General features: G+C 45.0%; 1 protein-coding gene across 1 annotated transcript in view; it reads left to right on the top strand.

Moving 5' to 3' along the window:
• Positions 1-3,406: 3,406 nt before the first annotated feature.
• The window catches only part of LOC126161756 (annulin), a 474,725-nt gene continuing 459,407 nt past the window's right edge, over positions 3,407-18,724 (top strand). Inside the window, exon 1 of the mRNA XM_049917807.1 lies at positions 3,407-3,503. Within this exon, the coding sequence (XP_049773764.1) occupies positions 3,413-3,503 (91 nt within the window). The 5' untranslated portion in view covers positions 3,407-3,412. The remainder of the gene's footprint in view (positions 3,504-18,724) is intronic.

Genomic DNA, 18,724 nt, shown 5'->3' with positions numbered 1-18,724 from the left:
GTTTTTAGCGCAACGCAGTCTGACATTCAATAATCTATACAAAAGAATGGCCCTGAACAACAATAACCTATACCTTTCATGAATCACTTACCTCATAAAAATCTTCAAAAAAATGGTTGAAATGGCTCTGAGCACTATAGGACTAAACATGTGAGGTCATCAGTCCCCTAGAACTTAGAACTACTTAAACCTAACTAACCTAAGGAGATCACACACATCCATGCCCGAGGCAGGATTCGAACCTGCGACCGTAGTGGTCGCGCGGTTCCAGACTGAAGAGCCTAGAACCGCTCAGCCACAACGCAAAAATCTTCGTTACACGAACTACTGCAATACAGCGAGCGTCAATACTGCCAGCTAAATAAAAGATTCTAACTACTGAAGGCACTAACTACTGATAGGCATAGTTAGCAAATGAAAGATTTTGATACAGAACAAACAATTTATTTACCTTAATACTGTTCAAAAGTCATAATATATATATATATATATATATATATATATATATATACGCCTGGAAATGGAAAAAAGAACACATTGACACCGGTGTGTCAGACCCACCATACTTGCTCCGGACACTGCGAGAGGGCTGTACAAGCAATGATCACACGCACGGCACAGCGGACACACCAGGAACCGCGGTGTTGGCCGTCGAATGGCGCTAGCTGCGCAGCATTTGTGCACCGCCGCCGTCAGTGTCAGCCAGTTTGCCGTGGCATACGGAGCTCCATCGCAGTCTTTAACACTGGTAGCATGCCGCGACAGCGTGGACGTGAACCGTATGTGCAGTTGACGGACTTTGAGCGAGGGCGTATAGTGGGCATGCGGGAGGCCGGGTGGACGTACCGCCGAATTGCTCAACACGTGGGGCGTGAGGTCTCCACAGTACATCGATGTTGTCGCCAGTGGTCGGGGGAAGGTGCAAGTGCCCGTCGACCTGGGACCGGACCGCAGCGACGCACGGATGCACGCCAAGACCGTAGGATCCTACGCAGTGCCGTAGGGGACCGCACCGCCACTTCCCAGCAAATTAGGGACACTGTTGCTCCTGGGGTATCGGCGAGGACCATTCGCAACCGTCTCCATGAAGCTGGGCTACGGTCCCGCACACCGTTAGGCCGTCTTCCGCTCACGCCCCAACATCGTGCAGCCCGCCTCCAGTGGTGTCGCGACAGGCGTGAATGGAGGGACGAATGGAGACGTGTCGTCTTCAGCGATGAGAGTCGCTTCTGCCTTGGTGCCAATGATGGTCGTATGCGTGTTTGGCGCCGTGCAGGTGAGCGCCACAATCAGGACTGCATACGACCGAGGCACACAGGGCCAACACCCGGCATCATGGTGTGGGGAGCGATCTCCTACACTGGCCGTACACCACTGGTGATCGTCGAGGGGACACTGAATAGTGCACGGTACATCCAAACCGTCATCGAACCCATCGTTCTACCATTCCTAGACCGGCAAGGGAACTTGCTGTTCCAACAGGACAATGCACGTCCGCATGTATCCCGTGCCACCCAACGTGCTCTAGAAGGTGTAAGTCAACTACCCTGGCCAGCAAGATCTCCGGATCTGTCCCCCATTGAGCATGTTTGGGACTGGATGAAGCGTCGTCTCACGCGGTCTGCACGTCCAGCACGAACGCTGGTCCAACTGAGGCGCCAGGTGGAAATGGCATGGCAAGCCGTTCCACAGGACTACATCCAGCATCTCTACGATCGTCTCCATGGGAGAATAGCAGCCTGCATTGCTGCGAAAGGTGGATATACACTGTACTAGTGCCGACATTGTACATGCTCTGTTGCCTGTGTCTATGTGCCTGTGGTTCTGTCAGTGTGATCATGTGATGTATCTGACCCCAGGAATGTGTCAATAAAGTTTCCCCTTCCTGGGACAATGAATTCACGGTGTTCTTATTTCAATTTCCAGGAATATATATATATATATATATATATATATATATATATATATATATATATATATATATATGTGTGTGTGTGTCAGTTCATGACATCCAGTTTTACAAATATAGTGTATCTGATGGACACATATCCAGATCATCCGCTCTCAAAACATCTCTCCCCCCACATCCACCACTGCTGGCGGCTCACCTCCAACTGCGCAACGCTAGCGCTGTTCACATCCAACTGCCGAACACTGCAGTAGCGAATATTCCAACAATGCCAACCAGCCACAGATTGCACACAGCACAGTCAGTGATTTTCATAGAGAGCGCTACATGGCGTTACCAACATAAAAACCTAAACAGCCTACTTACAAGCGTGTCGGGGGAACGCAGGCAACGGTGCAGTTGTTGAAGAAATGCGGAAAGGGAGCAATTTATCTGACGTCAAGAAGAGCGTGATTATTGCCTTTGGAACCAAGAGTGGAAGCATTTCCGAGATGACTACGTTTGGAAACTGTTCGCGCGTCTCCGTGGTTGAAGTACACCGTGAATGGCAAAATGCCTTCTCACCGTTCAGAATGCTTTCAAAGTTTTCTCACTTCCACAAGGCATGTAAATTCGAGTTAACAGAAAAAGAGTGGCAAGACTGCATTAACCATTTATCGACCATCACTAATACTGCTGTTTATCATTTTCCTCGGTGACAGTTGAATATTCTGATGACATTGAATTTTCATTACGAATCTGCATTTGTTATTTGTTATGTGACTTTACTAGAAAAAATGATCCTGTAACAATATCACTCACAAGAGCATGAGAGGGTCACAGGCACCCCTGGTGTAAAAAAAAAAAAAAAATTAATTGTGTTTGAAATCTTATGGTACTTAACTGCTAAGGTCATCAGTCCCTAAGCTTACACACCACTTAACCTAAATTATCCTAAGGACAAACACACACACCCATGCCCGAGGGAGGACTCGAACCCCCCCCCCCCCCCCTCCGGTGTCACTTGTACACCATCTGCGACACTCCAAAGCGAGCAGTGTCCTCTTTTGAGGACATGACCAACATTTTTGACGAGCATATGAGGATCTGCAATAGCCTTTTATCCAGCAGTAAAACCAAAGTGATCCAGAAGTGAAATTGAAATGGGTACTTCTAATAACGGTGGTGGCATAAGAAACATTAACAATGTACGATGTGTGCTACGTTTTCGAGCCGAGATAAAGGTAATTATAGATGCGGCTGGGCGCGCGGCAGTAACCGCAGGTGCAGGCTGTCGGCTGCAGGCAGTAAACCGATAGGCGAGTAGCCGCGGGGCAGGACGGGTTCGCTCCAGCGGCTGACAGCCGGCGGCGCCCGCGGTAAGGAGAGCGCTCGGCTCGCGCCGGTGGCTGCAGCGGCCGGAGACGGCGCTGCTATATTTGCAAGTGGGAGAACAGGTACCGCGGCGGCGACGCCTGCGCGCCGGCCTGGAGCGTGCGCCAGTATCGGGCAGCCAGCCGCGCCATGAGGAGGGCCTGGGACGACTTCTGGAGGGCGCGCAGCGTGCGTGCGCCGCACCACCGCCGCCGCTTCCTGCACCTGCCCAAGCCCACAGGTACCGTGCCGCGCTACCGGCTGCTGCCACCCAGAGTGTAAACTGGACTCCAGATACTCCTGCGTGCACAGGGTATGGTACGTAGGACATCTGTACCTGCTGGAATGATAATTAATTTGAAAAGATCCGCTTCATTTTTACTAATTATTTATTCAAACCACTGTCGGTTTCGGTATTTTAAAATTGCATCTTCAGGTGTACGAAATTTTTGTGTTTGGTAACACATAACATGCTGCCGGGCCAATCAGTGCAAGAGTTCCAATGACTGCATTTTGGCGGAAACTGTCCGCCGTCGGTCAGCCGCATGGTAAGAACGCGAGCTAGTACAGTAGTAGTAGGAACGCAGGCGATTACAGTTGGGTTAGGAGCGCCAACCATTACAGTAGTAGTACGAACGTCATTCATTAGAGTAGTAGTTGGCTGGCTCTGAGCACTATGGGACTTAACATCTGTGGTCATCAGTCCCCTAGAACTTAGAACTACTTAAACCTAACTAACCTAAGGACATCACACACATCCATGCCCGAGGCAGGATTCGAATCTGCGACCGTAGCAGTAGAGTAGTAGCAGGAACGTCAACCACTACAGTAGTGGGAAGAATGCCATCTGCTACAGTAGTGGTACGAACGCCAACCACTACAAAGTGGTAAGAACGCCAGCCACTCCTCTAGTGGCAGGGATACCAACCACTACAGTAGTGGAAGGAACGCCAATAATTGCTGTAGTGCAGCTGACTGCCAGCGGGCAGTTTCCGTCAACATGTAGCAATTGGAGCTCTTGCACTGACTGGTCCGATCTCATGTTGTGTGTTACCAAATACAATAATTTCAGACACCTGAAGATGGGATTTTAAAATCCCGAAATCGGTCTTGATTTGAATAAGTAATCAGCACAACTGAAGCGGATCTCTCTAAATTAACTGTCATTTCTGTGTGCTTATTGGTCAGTTTACACGACTGCGCCGGGGTCTGGTCGCTTGACGAATCGTTCATTTGTCGTGCAATTTGAGCGTTAGTACACTTCTCGGAATGAATTACTGCACTTGTGCTGCCCTTTCATTACGAGACCAGCACTGTCGACGCTATCCGGAGTGATACTGCTTCGACTACCGCTTTGAGCATAGCGTTTATTTCTTTCCTCTACGCCTTTTCTGATACCGAGATACGTCACAAATAACAACGAGGCTAGTTATATTGTGTATTTTCTCAAAATACCTCATAATTATGAAGGCAGTTTTATTGAATTTTAAGATTTTATTCCATCACGTAAAACAGTATTAATTCACGATATATTTAGTCGTCTCATCACCACGTATATGAAATGCGTCTTTGCGTTCCCGTAACGCACTTTCTGACAACGACTATCATTTACTGTCTGCCACGAATGTCGATCTCAAGATTAATTTATAACAGTCGTTTTTCATGGATGTACTTACTGAAAGAAGTCATTTTCCCGCAAAAGGCTGTTTTTATACAACTTTTAAACTGTTCTATGGTTTGGCGTACAAACCGAGAACTAAATAGTAATTTTTTAATTACTGTTGAGATCGCTGAAGCTCCGTATGTTAATCGAGCACTACTTCATTTCACATGACGTTCTACATATTAATATGGACACACAGTAGCAAGAGGAGAGTCTTTAATTTAATGAGCATTACTAACCGAACAAAGATGAGAAAAAGGTTGGTCGAAATGTCGACTCTGTTTCCTTTTATAGGAGGTCGTGATCCGCTTTTTAATTGTTTTATCCCAGTAATATCTGCCAGTTCATGCAAGTTCATCTTACAATTTTGCAAAACTAAATGAAATGGATCCCGTTAACAGTGCACTGGTAGTAACGTTTTCATTACAGTAGCCGCTTCCCTGTAGCATACGAGAATTGCTTAGTCTAATATCTTCTTCTTGTTCTCGGCGTTTATCCCGTATCTTCCCAGGGTCGGTGTGTTAATTTGTATTGGCTACGTTATCTTCATATGGTCGGAATGTTAATCTAGATTTGACAATGTTGTACGTGCTGGCCGGATGCCCTTCTTGTCGCTTTCTCTCCCCCCCCCCCCCCCCCCCCCACACACAATTCCCCCAGCCTACCCACCCCTCTCCCCTCGCTCCCCCGCTGTGGCGTATCTTGTAACTGGGGTGAGAGGAGGGTACCAGCCCGGTGTTCACCTAGTAGGATGTGGGAAAACGCCTAGAAACAACATCTAGAGTGGCCGGCATACCGGACCTCGTCGTTAATCAGTCGGGCTGATTCGATTTGGGGCCGCCGCGCCTCCCTGAATCCTGGAAGCAGCTATCCGGAAAAACAAAAAAATCTCATGAGGGCCGATAGATTTTTCGGTGACACGAGTTCACACTCTGATCAGTACTCCCTAGTAAATAGAGCGCATCGAACGTCCACCCGTGTCAGTCAAAGTACTACAAACTTACATTTTTATTGCAATATACTCATGTTAAGATTTTCAAAGACTTGCACGTTAATGATAGAAAGCTGAACGGAAACTGAGGAATAGAGATTGCAATTAGCTCGCACAGCCACATTTTACCATCTTTCCTATCACGTATTATAGAAGATAAATCGTACAGATGTGATTTGTGACATCTTTCGACCTACATTACATCGCTTCATGTGGAGAACTGTCGAACACAAGCAAGGTTCTTGTATGTATTTTCAGTTACCGGTTTATTCCGTCTCTCCCTCTTCAAAATAGCGAAGCACTTACAACATGATTCACTTTCATGCACTGAATCTCCCGAGTGTAAGTGCTCACTGCCAGCTGCATACCATCTCTATATCTCTTTCGCTCTTAGAGAAGATGGTGTAAGAAGAGATTCACAACCACTTCTGCTGATTCTCTATAAATGTAACGTGTTGATAAATTTTCTATACAAAATGGTTCAAATGGCTCTAAGCACTGTGGGACTTAACATCTGAGGTCATCAGTCCCCTAGAACATAGAACTACTTAAACCTAACTAACCTAAGGACATCACACACATACATCCCGAGGCAGGATTCGAACCTGCGACCGTAGCGGTCGCGCGCTTCCACGCTGAAGCGCCTAGAACTGCTCGGCCACACCGGCCGGATTTCTACATTATTACCATTCTGATACAAACATCCGTTACCAACATTCATTATAGTCATGAATTGCCTTCCAAATTCTTCTTCAGTGGCCCGGTGAGGCACAAAGAGCTGGGTGTCTATAGGAGCAGAAGGTAGGACATTCCAGGGTAAGAGATGTTGGGTAGTCTAGTCAACAATTCTGACATGGTATCCTCTAACTTTAATGGACTGTTAAAGAAGAACGTGGAATATAGAAGCTTAAGGCACGATACCGTGACGTAACAGTAGAGACATCTCGCAGTGTTCTCCCATTCAATTACAATGGTTTGGTGGGTACAGGTGGCTCAAATGTTTCGGTAAGAATTTTGATGTTTTCATATAAATGATTACATCGACATAATACGTATTTATATATGTATCAGAAGCCATTTTACTGAGCATGGAGTAGATTATTTCGTATCGTAGCCATTTTATGGCCTATTGATATCCCTCAGAAAGGAAGTATCAGCGTAGCACTCGAGAACGCCATGTTACAGAAGTTCCTCATAGTTGTTGTAGGGAACGCCGTGACACTATTGCGCAGGTCTATCAAGTTGTAATTGCTGAAACGCATCGATACGAGCCGCTGTTTCGAACGGAAAACCTAGAGACAGCCCTCCATTAACGTTTTCATTTTGAAGGACGGCATCATGGAACCATCAAACACTGCTGTCATGTATATTTACTCGTACGTAATAATTTTCGGTGAACCGACCAACTACAAAACACCGATCCATTTCTAGGAAGGCTCATTGCCATCAAATACGCTATTGCTGTCAGTTTCAGAGTCTGTCACGAAAATATGGAAACACCACGACAAATGCTCGCTTCCCGAGCATGGGATCCCGAGTTCGATTCCCGGCGGAGTCAGGGATTTTCACCTGCCTCGAGATGACTGGGTGTTGTTGCGTCGTCTTCACCATCATCATTCACGGTCGGAGGAAGGCAATGGCAAATCACCTCCGCTAGGACCTTGCCTAGTACAGCAGTGCGGGTCTCCCGCATCAGCCCCTACGCTCTGTCAAGGAGTATGGGGTTTCATCATCATCAGAAAAGCCCGTAGGCTGTGCTGTTGTATTTAGCTACAAACAATACCTGTACAGTAACCTGAATACGTTGCAAGTGCCAGTCTTTGTCAGAACAGTGTTGTATGTAGTTGTGAGTGCACTGAGTGCATTATGCTGGAGTTCAGTGCATTCAAACGTGGCAAATTGTTGGTGCTCGTAAGGTGCTTCTGTAACGAAGGGACGGCCGGAGTGGCCGTGCGGTTCTAGGCGCTTCAGTCTGGAACCGCGTGACCGCTACGGTCGTAGGTTCGAATCCTGCCTCGGGCATGGATGTGTATGATATCCTTAGGTTAGTTAGGTTTAAGTAGTTCTAAGTTCTAGGGGACTGATGACCACAGATGTTAAGTCCCATAGTGCTCAGAGCCATTTGAATTTAGTAACCAAGGTACCAAAAGTATTTTTCAAGGGACACCGTATCAAAGCTCTATACTGCATACAGTCAAAGCGGAAATACATCATCCCATAAGTCAAAACACTGACGAAAGTGTGTGTTACGTGGTAGAGACGAACAGTCATTGAAGAGGATTGTGACGAAAACTAAGACGAGTCGGCTGCAAAAGTTACCGCAGAACCCTGTTGTACTCGCGAACCCTGTCATCACCAGAGCAGCAAGAAGAGAGCTTCGTAATCAGGGAATTGCAGGGCGTGCTGCAAATCCAAAACTAAACATTACTGATGCAAATGCCCGTAACGTTAAAATATTTTGCAAAAGCCACAAAATCTGGACTGCAGAACAATGGAAGAAAGTCATTTGGTCTCATGAGTGTTGTCCTACACAGTTTTCAAGCTCTTGTCGAGTTCGGGCCTCTGCCCGAGTTTGCGCCACAGGCGTGAAACGTAGCGGGGGTTCGGTGAGTATTTAGACATCCATACCGTGCTATTCCATGTGCCCAATCCGTACTGTGTGAGATCGCATTACTACGATGGCTTCTGTAATCATTTTGTTTGATCAGGTCCATCACATGGTACAATGTTTGTTTCGCGGTTGCGATGCTATGCTCTAAGACAACAGGGCCCATACTCACACCGATCAGGGCTGCTTTTCTTGGCACGAGAAAGAATTTTCGCATCTCTTCTGGTCGGCACAGTCACGAGGAGTAAATATTATTGAGCCTTTGTGGTTTACTTTGGAGAGAAATATGCGCGATCGCTATTCACCTCCATCATCGGTACCCAAACCTGCGACTATTTGGCATGGGAACGGTATAAGATTCAATAGGATCCTTATTTATTCATTCCAAGACGACTGGAAGCTGTTTTAAATGATAATGGTCTTTCTATATTAGCAGGGCAATGTGACGTGTTTTCCCATATTTTGGTACCTATGTACATAATTCAAAATGGTTCAAATGGCTCCGAGCACTATGGGACTTAATTTCTGAGGTCATCAGTCCCCTAGAGCTTAGAACTACTTAAACCTAACTAACCTAAGGACATCACACACACCCATGCCCAAGGCAGGATTCGAACCTGCGACCGTAGCTTTCGCGCGGTTACGGGCTGTAGCACCTTGAACCTCTCGGCCACCCCGGCCGGCATATGTACATAATTCTGGACAATTTCAGCATCTGGCACATATACTCGTACATGCACCTATTATCTGTGACTGGTGTTTCAATTGAAAATAATTATCCATTTGATGACGAGGACCATGCATTTAACTTGACGTAATGTTATATTCTTTATCTGTAACTAGAAGATGGTCGCCTGATCGAGACTGATTGCGTGTGAGACTGATTGTCCCATTAAACCGTCCTCGAAATAAACTCAAAAAATAAAATAAAAGTAAAGTAAAAAATAAAAAAAAGACGCACCACGAAGGTATTATCCGAATGGGACGGAAATTAGTAGATGTGATGTACACGTACAGACATAAAAGAATCACAATTTCGAAAAAATTGGTTCGTTTGTTCAAGAGAAAGAGCTTCACAAATTGGGCAAGTCAATAACGCATTGGTCCACCTCTGGCCCCTATTCAAGCAGGGTTGTTGGATGTCCTCCTGAGGGATATCGTGCCAAATTCTGTCCAGTTGGCTCTTTACATCGTCAAAATCTCGAGGCGGTTGGGTGGCTCCTGCCCACAATGATCCAAACGCTGTCAACTGGATAGACATCAAGGTAGGATTTGGTAAGTACAAACACAAGCAATATAAACTCTCGGCCTGTGGGGACGGGCAATATCTTGCTGCAACGTAAGCCCAGGATGGCTTACCATGAAGGGCAACAAAACGGGGCGTAGAATATCGTCCACGAACCGCTGTGATGGAAGGGTGCCTCGGATGACAGCCAAAGGGGTCTTGCCACGAAATGAGTGACACCCTAGAGCATCACTCCTGGTTATCGAACCATGTAGCGGGCGACAATCATGTTGGTATCCCACTATTGTCTGGGCGTCTCCAGACATGTCTTTGCTGATTATCAGGGCCGAGTTCGAAGCGAGACTCATCACTAAAGACAACTCTACTCCAGTCAATGATATTCCAGGTCGAATGTGCCCGACATCTCTGCAGACGTTGTTACTGGTGTACGGCGGTCAATGGTAGTCGGCGCATAGGGCACAGTGAACTCAGCCAACTTCCTGTGGGCCGCCTATTAATTGTTCTTGTGATCACTAAAGCAGCAGCTGCAATTCGTATTGATGACACTGATGGATTCGGGGCTCTGAATGCCTCTCTGACGATTGCTCTGGCCCTGTGTTCAAAATGGCTCTGAACACTATGGGACTTAACTGCTGAGGTCATCAGTCCCCTAGAACTTAGAACTACTTAAACCTAACTAACGTAAGGACATCAGAAACATCAATTCCCGAGGCAGGATTCGAACTTGAGACCGTAGCGGTCGCGCGGTTCCAGACTGTAGCGCCTAGAACCGCTCGGCCACTCTGGCCCTGTGTTCTGTCATCTATCTGGGTCTGCCACATCCTTCTTGACGCTGTGTTCAGTCGTTCCTACCAACTTGGCCGAATTGTGGCATTGATCCTATTCGAATGTCGAGCATTTGACGATTACTTCAACCGCTCCTTTGAGCCAAACCGCACGTCGTCTCTCAAATACTGACATCTGGCACCTGTCTGCGAGACATAGTTACTGTCCAACTTAGTTGAGTTGTTGTGGTCTTCAGTCCAGACACTTGTTTGATGCAGCTCTCCATGCTACTCTATCTTGTGCAAGCTTCTTCATCTGCAGCTACCTACTGCAACCTACATCCTTCTGAATCTGCTCAGTGTATTCATCTCTTGGTCTCCCTCTACGATTTTTACCCTCCACGCTCCCCTCCAATACTAGTTGTGCCAGAAATTCCTCTTCTCCCCAATTCTGTTCAGCACCTCCTCATTAGTCATGTGCTCTACCCATATAATCTTCAGCATTCTTCTGTAGCACCACATTTCGAAAGCTTCTATTCTCTTCTTTTCTAAACTATTTATTGTCCATGTTTCATTTCTATACATGGCTACATCCATACAAATACTTTCAGAAACGACTTCCTGACACTTTAATCTATACTCGATGTTAACAAATTTCTCTTCTTCAGAAACGCTTTCCTTGCCATTGCCAGTCTACATTTTGTATCCTCTCTTCTTAGACCATCATCAGTTATTTTGCTCCTCAAATAGCAAGCTTATCTACTACTTTAAGTGTCTCATTTTCTAATCTAATTCCCTCAGCATCACCTGATTTTATTCGACTAAATTACATCATCCTCGTTCTGCTTTTGTTTATGTTCATCTTATACCCTCCTTTCAAGGCACTGTCCATTCCGTTCAAACACTCTTCTAGGTCCTTCGCTGTCTCTGACAGAATCACAATGTCACCGGCGAACCTCAAAGTTTTTATTTCTTCTCCATAGACTTTAATACCTACAATGAATTTTTCTTTTGTTTCCTTTACTGCTCGCTCAATATACAGATTGAATAACATCGGGGATAGGCCACAACCCTGTCTCACTCCCTTCCCAACCACTGCTTCCCTTTCATGCCCCTCGACTCTTATAACTGCCATCTGATTTTTGTACAAATTGTAAATAGCCTTTCGGTCCCAGTATTTGTCCCCTGCCACCTTCAGAATTTGAAAGAGTGTATTTCAGACAACATTGTCAAAAGCTTTTTCTGAGTCCACAAATTACAGAAACATAGGTTTGCCTTTCCTTAATCTTTCTTCTAAGAGAAGTTCAAATGGTTCAAATGGCTCTGAGCACTATGGGACTCAACATCTTAGGTCATAAGTCCCCTAGAACTTAGAACTACTTAAACCTAACTAACCTAAGGACATCACACACACCCATGCCCGAGGCAGGATTCGATCCTGCGACCGTAGCAGTCCCGCGGTTCCGGACTGCAGCGCCAGAACCGCTAGACCACCGCGGCCGGCCTTAAGAGAAGTCGTAGGGTCAGTATTGCCTCACGTTTTCCAACATTTCTACCGAATCGAAACTGATTTTCCCCGAGGTCGGCTTCTACGAGTTTTTCTATTCGTCTGTAAAGAGTATCCAACTGAGTACAAGGAAGAAATTGGTATAGACTTGATGCCCCGATATCGACACACCCCCGTTTAAGTACTCGCCAGCTGCACAGTGAAATATCGCTGCAGAGTCACAGATTCATCCATTGGCCGCCAAAGCTTACAGTTTTGCATTTTCCCTTGATACCTGAATGAATATCAGTTTGTGACAAATTTGCTTAACTCCTTTTTTGTCTTAGAGTGTACACTGAAGCTGTGCTGAAATGTTTACAGAAAAAATGTGTTTTGTTCACTTGCCTTACGCCAAATAATCCCCTACAGATGTTTTTAACGTTGAGCTTCTTTTCTTGTGGCGTTAATACATTTGGCATCACTGCATTCTGTCAGAACAGATTTAGTGAAAGCCCTTCGGAACAGCTGTATGCGTCACAAGACACCACAGAGTTAGGTAAATCAGTCATGTCACCGGGAACTGCGTGCTGGAAAGACTGGTACGTAACGTGACGCAGCAGTTTCTACCGGTGTATTTAACATTCCTGAACAAACGACGTTACAACGTAAGGTACGCTGTGGCACTGTAATGAGGCATGTTTCCGTTGCACAAAGACGTTTTTTCTTTCAGTTATCTGAGTCGAGGCAGGCATTGATGGTAGTGTTAAGATGAACGACAGTAAAACGCTTCCTCGTGAAAATTTCTTCGGCTGGACTTTAACAACATCCATAAAATTTCATTGATTCAAGATATATTTTTAAATGAACATGCCATATAACTGGCTTCATGACACATGTATTAAATGATGTAATGTTACGTTTTTATAAGATTTTATTTAAAAAATTTAAAAAAAACAGAAGTTATTTTTAAGAACTCAAAAATTTTAAACAAAACCATTTGTAATTTACTCTAATTTGGATTACTTTCTGATACATGTACAGACAAACGGTATAATTGCATTATATAATTCTAGGACGGTGTTTTGGCCTTTTGGTTTATATGATACGATGTATTTCTGTCCATTACTATTACAGTGTCACTTGAAAGTTGATCTAAGATTTGTGTTATTTACTGCAGAATCTCAGTCTTTATTCAGCTGTTGTACGAACATGAGCATGTATTGTTGATGCAATAAGCGTCGCATTTTATGTAAAGATGGCTTTATATTTGACATGGCGATATACTACGGTTTCATGTTCTTATAACGTCTGTTTATGAAGTAATACGGTGTAATGTGCGCATGATCGAAACTTGATGAAATGTATTGCATAATGTATGTGGTATGTATCCGTGTCATTTAAAAATTTATGACTCCCCAATATATATGATCCCATTGTGCTTGCAAGTTCGACCTAATGCATCAGAGATCCGAAGATGGCAACATAGTTTTCTGAAACCAGTAATCAAAATAAATGTTGTACTATAGCGATCTTGGCGGTCTGAAGTTTTTATTTCTCATTTCATAAAATTTTATTTTTGTTTTCGATCTTTCTTGTGGACATAACACATCATTATCGTCATCATGTTGACACAGAATGAAGAATAATGAAAGTCAAGTGTGAAACCGATGTATGGAGTCATTTCGTTTATATGTCTTTTTGAAGCTGTCGTTTTTTTGCCAATGGAAATCCATAGATGGTTGGTGAAGGTTTCTAAGAAGCCCACTTCTTCACTATCGACTGTTACGAAAAAGAGTTACTAAATTGAAACGTCGCCGTTCTTTCCTTGAAGGTGACACGCGTGAATGACGTTCCAAATATACAATCACAGATGAAAATTTCGAGGAAGTTACAATACGGTTTGTATGATCAACACTTAAAAATGTATGAAATAGCTGGATACATGTGCATACTACGAGAAAGAGTTTGTTCCACTTTACATGAATAATTAGCTATGAGGAAGCTTTGTGCGCATTATGAGTTTTATTCCTTCAACACTATCTGGAAGCAAGTAGTTACACTATTTTACAAACTGTATGTGGACACTTTCTGTCCACATCCAACGGCTTGTCACCATGGAGTCGTCATTCCACAAATTCAGGCTAAAAACTGAATAAGCACACCGAAAAAAGATGAAGTCGATTTCATCTAGGATGCTAAAGGAATTATGTTTGTTGATTACCTTGCAATAACGGGAGAATACTGTACAACTCTGCTGGGCGGAAGAATGAAAAAACTAATGAGAAGCCTAGAATGTAAAAGAAAGAGAAAATCGTCTTTGATTCGGACAGCTTCTGTGGCAGCGAGAGAACGATGGTGCATCCATGTATGAATTCTTGGCATCTTCACCCTATCCTCTCATATCCAGCTACTTCTACATCTAAATATATTGGCGGCTATAATTTTTGTTAACAGAACAGGCATATTGTAACAATCTAGAGACGGAATCTGTCAAAACGATAAGACCATTTTTTACTTAAAAAGAACAACCTTTCAGTGTCAGGCCGATATCTTTTCGCCTTGTTCTTGTAATATCCAGAGAATCTGCGAGTTACCTTTCTGCCGAAGCGGTAATGTGCAGTCTTGTATGTTCTTGGGTTACGAGATTTCATGACAACATCGTTTTTGATGATTATTTGTCATTACCTTCTGACGTAATCTGCGTTGCATCACTTTCACTTCTTTACGAGAGAGAATCGCTGAACTGGAGGACAAACGTTCGTCGAAATTTCCAGAGAGAGATACCCTTAGCTTCGTGACCCAGTATGCGAAACTGTTCGAACTGCTACGCAGCAAAATGATAATGCCATTCGGCCAGGTAACGTCACTTAGAAAGGCTTGCACCATTCGGGGAACGTCACAGACTTTTGTAATGGTACATTCAAGTCCTTTTGTGGCCAACTACACTGACGAAAAAAAGCCTCAACACCAATAATTAGTTCATGTAGAATAATGACATTTTACGAGTATATTTGTGTAGGTGACATATTTAAGTGATTAACACTGCAGGATTATAGGATATTGTAAGCTTGAGATAAACCATTGCAAATGTGAAATGCTGATACATTAACCAGACTGTAGCCGCCAGACTGTTGACTGCAAGCAAGCAAACGTGCATGCGTTGTGTTGCAAAGATGCTGACTGTCAGTTTGTGGGGTGGAGTCCCATGCCTGCTTCATTGGTCGGTCAATACGGGGACGGTAAAAGCTGGTTGTAAATGACACTGGAGTTGTCGTCCAATGACGTCCCATATGTGCTCGACTGGAGATAGATCTGATGATCGAGCAGGCCAAGGAAACATTTCGACACTCTGTAGAACATTTTGGGTTACAACAGCGGTATCTGAGCTAGCATTGTCCTGTTGGAAAACACACCCTAGAACGCTGTTTATGAATGACAGAAAAAAATGGTGCAAATGGCTCTGAGCACTATGGGACTTAACTTCTGAGGTCATCAGTCCCCTAGAACTACTTAAAACTAACTAACCTAAGGACATTACACACACCGATGCCCGAGGCAGGTTTCGAACCTGCGACCGTAGCGATCGCGCGGTTCCAGACTGTAGCGCCAAGAAACGCTCGGCCACCATGGTCGGCTGAATGACAGCACAACAGGTCGAATCACCAGTCTGACATACAAATCTGCAGTCAGGGTGGATGGGATAATCACGGGAGTGCTCCTGCTGCCATAGGAAATTGCATCCAGGCTAAAACTCCAGATGTAGATCCAGTGCGTGTAGCACGCAAGCTGGTTGGTTCCAGGCCCTCAGCTGGCCTCCTTGTAGCCAAGACAGGGCCATCACTGGCCCCGTGGCAGAACCAGACCTCCACCCTGCCCTTGATGTGTTCTCACTTGACACCACTGCAGTCGCAAATGGCGGTGGTTTCGGGTCAGAGGAATGCATGTTACAGGGCGTCTGATTCGGAGCTGTCTTTGAAGTAACCGATTTCTAACGGTTGGTTATGTCAATGTGGTGCCAAATACTGCTCAAATTACTGCTGCTGATGCAGTACGATGCGCCAGAGCCAAACTCCGAAAACGATAGTCTCCCTCTTGGTAATGCCACGTGGCCGTCCGAAGCTCGGTCATCTTGCGCTGTACATCCTCACAACCACCACTGCCAATAATCATGTACAGTGGTTACATTCCTGCCCAGTCTTTCTGTAATATCACAGAAGCAACATCCAGCTTCACTTAGTCCTATTACACGACCTCAAGTCAGTGAGGTACTGATAAATGGCTCTGAGCACTATGGGATTTAACATCTATGGTCATCAGTCCCCTAGAACTTAGAACTACTTAAACCTAACTAACCTAAGGACAGCACACAACACCCAGTCATCACGAGGCAGAGAAAATCCCTGACCCTGCCGGGAATCGAGCCCGGGAACCCGGGCGTGGGAAACGAGAACGCTACCGCACGACCACGAGCTGCGGACGAGGTACTGATAATGGCGTTTTTATTGCCGTAAGGGTATTCTTGACGAACATTATCATACCACTTCCGGACTCAAAGGTAACTAACGCTTACAACCATTACAGGGTGTAATTGAAGCAAACCTAATTTGCATCCTCATAGTGGCGCTATTAGCGTGAAACCTGAATAGAAATCAACTTTCAGGTGTCGAAACACGCTTATCAACTTTAGTTTATGTTACGCAACTCCTTCTTTGCGTTACGATTTTTTCCCCGATAGTGTACATTCGTATTTACTCGGTATCTATAAATATTTCGATGTGGATTTAGGTTGCTTTCGTCATCAGGGCTGTGGACGATTACCTTCTCCATCCTTTTCCTTTCTAAGTTAGTGCTTATCCTCTGATGACCTAGACGTCGGCATCAAACTGTAACCTTCCTTCCTAATGTGTAAGACCGCGAGATTTTGACCTTATGAATTATGATATTTACAGGGAGTGAGCATGCATACTACAAGCTGTCGTGACGATAACTGTCTTAAGACTTCCACGAAAATGAGATTTTCCTTCTAGTTATCACAGTGGAATAAGCTGCTTGACAGTCTTAGAGATAACTTTTAAACTGATAAATCTTCAGTAGCGCGTCTTCATATCGAATACAGCTTCATTTCGCTGCCACTAATCGCTCACGACGTCATCAGTCTTGCATTTAATCGGCCGTTGCGTTAGACTTCACCTTTTTTTAATCTTTGTGATTAAAAGCAAGATACGCAATAAATAAAGCATGCAATTTATCACCTGTTATGGTCGGGCAGCGTCGTTGGCTATCTCCACCTTTCGGCGGTTTCTTCTGGAGTAGATGCCTTCCTGAAGAGACGAGAAATGTTTTTCGGCTGGAAAAGCTGTAATAAAAACTTCCCGCTCTGGCCAGTCACAAAACGAAAGTCGTGGGATGAAAACTCCGTTATACTGTCGCTTTAAAGGACACGTTTACCTATCGAGACCATTCTATACATAGTTCACACGGCGTTAATAACACAATCACTCTTAGTATCTGGTTTAAGATTTCCGCACCTGACTTTAAGCCAAAGTCTACACGGATTTTAATGGTAAGAATTCTCGCTCAGTGCTTTGCGCAATTCGCTTTGGACTGTCAGTTTTACGTTATGAGTGCAAAGTACGCCATGCGCAGTTCAAGTTATTCGAAATAAAGTCACAGTTCACAAATAAAAAATACGGAATTTCTACGATAGTCATCTACGTCCGGTCAGTAATCCTTTCCGACACTCCACAAGATTTTAAACCTCACAGCTACTGAAAATTAAAAGAGTTTTTACAGAGCTCAGTGCTGTCTCAAAGTTGAGTCTGATTGTCACAAGTGACGGGCGCAAAGACTCTCCAAGTCCCAGGTACACTACGTGATCAAAACTATTCGGACAACTCCGAGCGACCGCTACGGTCGCAGGTTCGAAACCTGCCTCGGGAATGGATGTGTGTGATGTCCTTACGTTAGTTAGGTTTAAATAGTTCTAAGTTCAAGGCGACTAATGACCTCAGAAGTTAATTCGCATAGTGCTCAGAGCCATTTATTCGGACAACTGGGTGAAAATGACTTACAAGTTCGTGGCACCCTCCATCGGTAATGCTAGAATTCAGTATGGTGTTGGCCCGCCCTTAGCCTTGGTGATAGCTTCCACTCTCGTACGCATACTTTCAATCAGGTGCTGGAAGGTTTCTTGGGGGAATGGCAGCCCATTCTTCACGGAGTGCTGCACTGAGGAGAGGTATCGATGTCGGTCGGGGAGGCCTGGCACGAAGTCAGCGTTCCAAAACATCCCAAGGATTCAGGCCAGGACTCTCTGCAGGCCAGTCCATTACAGGGATGTTATTGTCGTGTAACCACTACGCCACAGACTGTGTATTATGAACAGGGGCTCAATCGTATTGAAAGATGCAATCGCCATCACCAAATTGCTCCTCAACAGTGGGAAGCAAGAAGGTGCTTAAAACATCAATGCATGCCTGTGCTGTGATAGTACCACGCAAAAAAACAAGGGGTGGAAGCACCTTCCATGAAAAACACGACCAAACCATCACACCACGGCCTCCGAATTTTACCATTGGCACTGCACAGGCTAGCAGATGACGTTCACCGGGCATCAGCCATACCCACACCCTGCCATCGGATCGCTACATTGTGTACCGTGATTGCCGCTCAGGGTAGCCGCACATTCTGAGGCGCCTTGTCAC

This window comes from Schistocerca cancellata, chromosome 2, assembly GCF_023864275.1.
Source record: "Schistocerca cancellata isolate TAMUIC-IGC-003103 chromosome 2, iqSchCanc2.1, whole genome shotgun sequence".
NCBI lineage: Eukaryota > Metazoa > Arthropoda > Insecta > Orthoptera > Acrididae > Schistocerca > Schistocerca cancellata.
The sequence above is the reverse complement of the archived record's forward strand: the minus strand, read 5'-3'. Positions and strand labels throughout refer to the sequence as shown.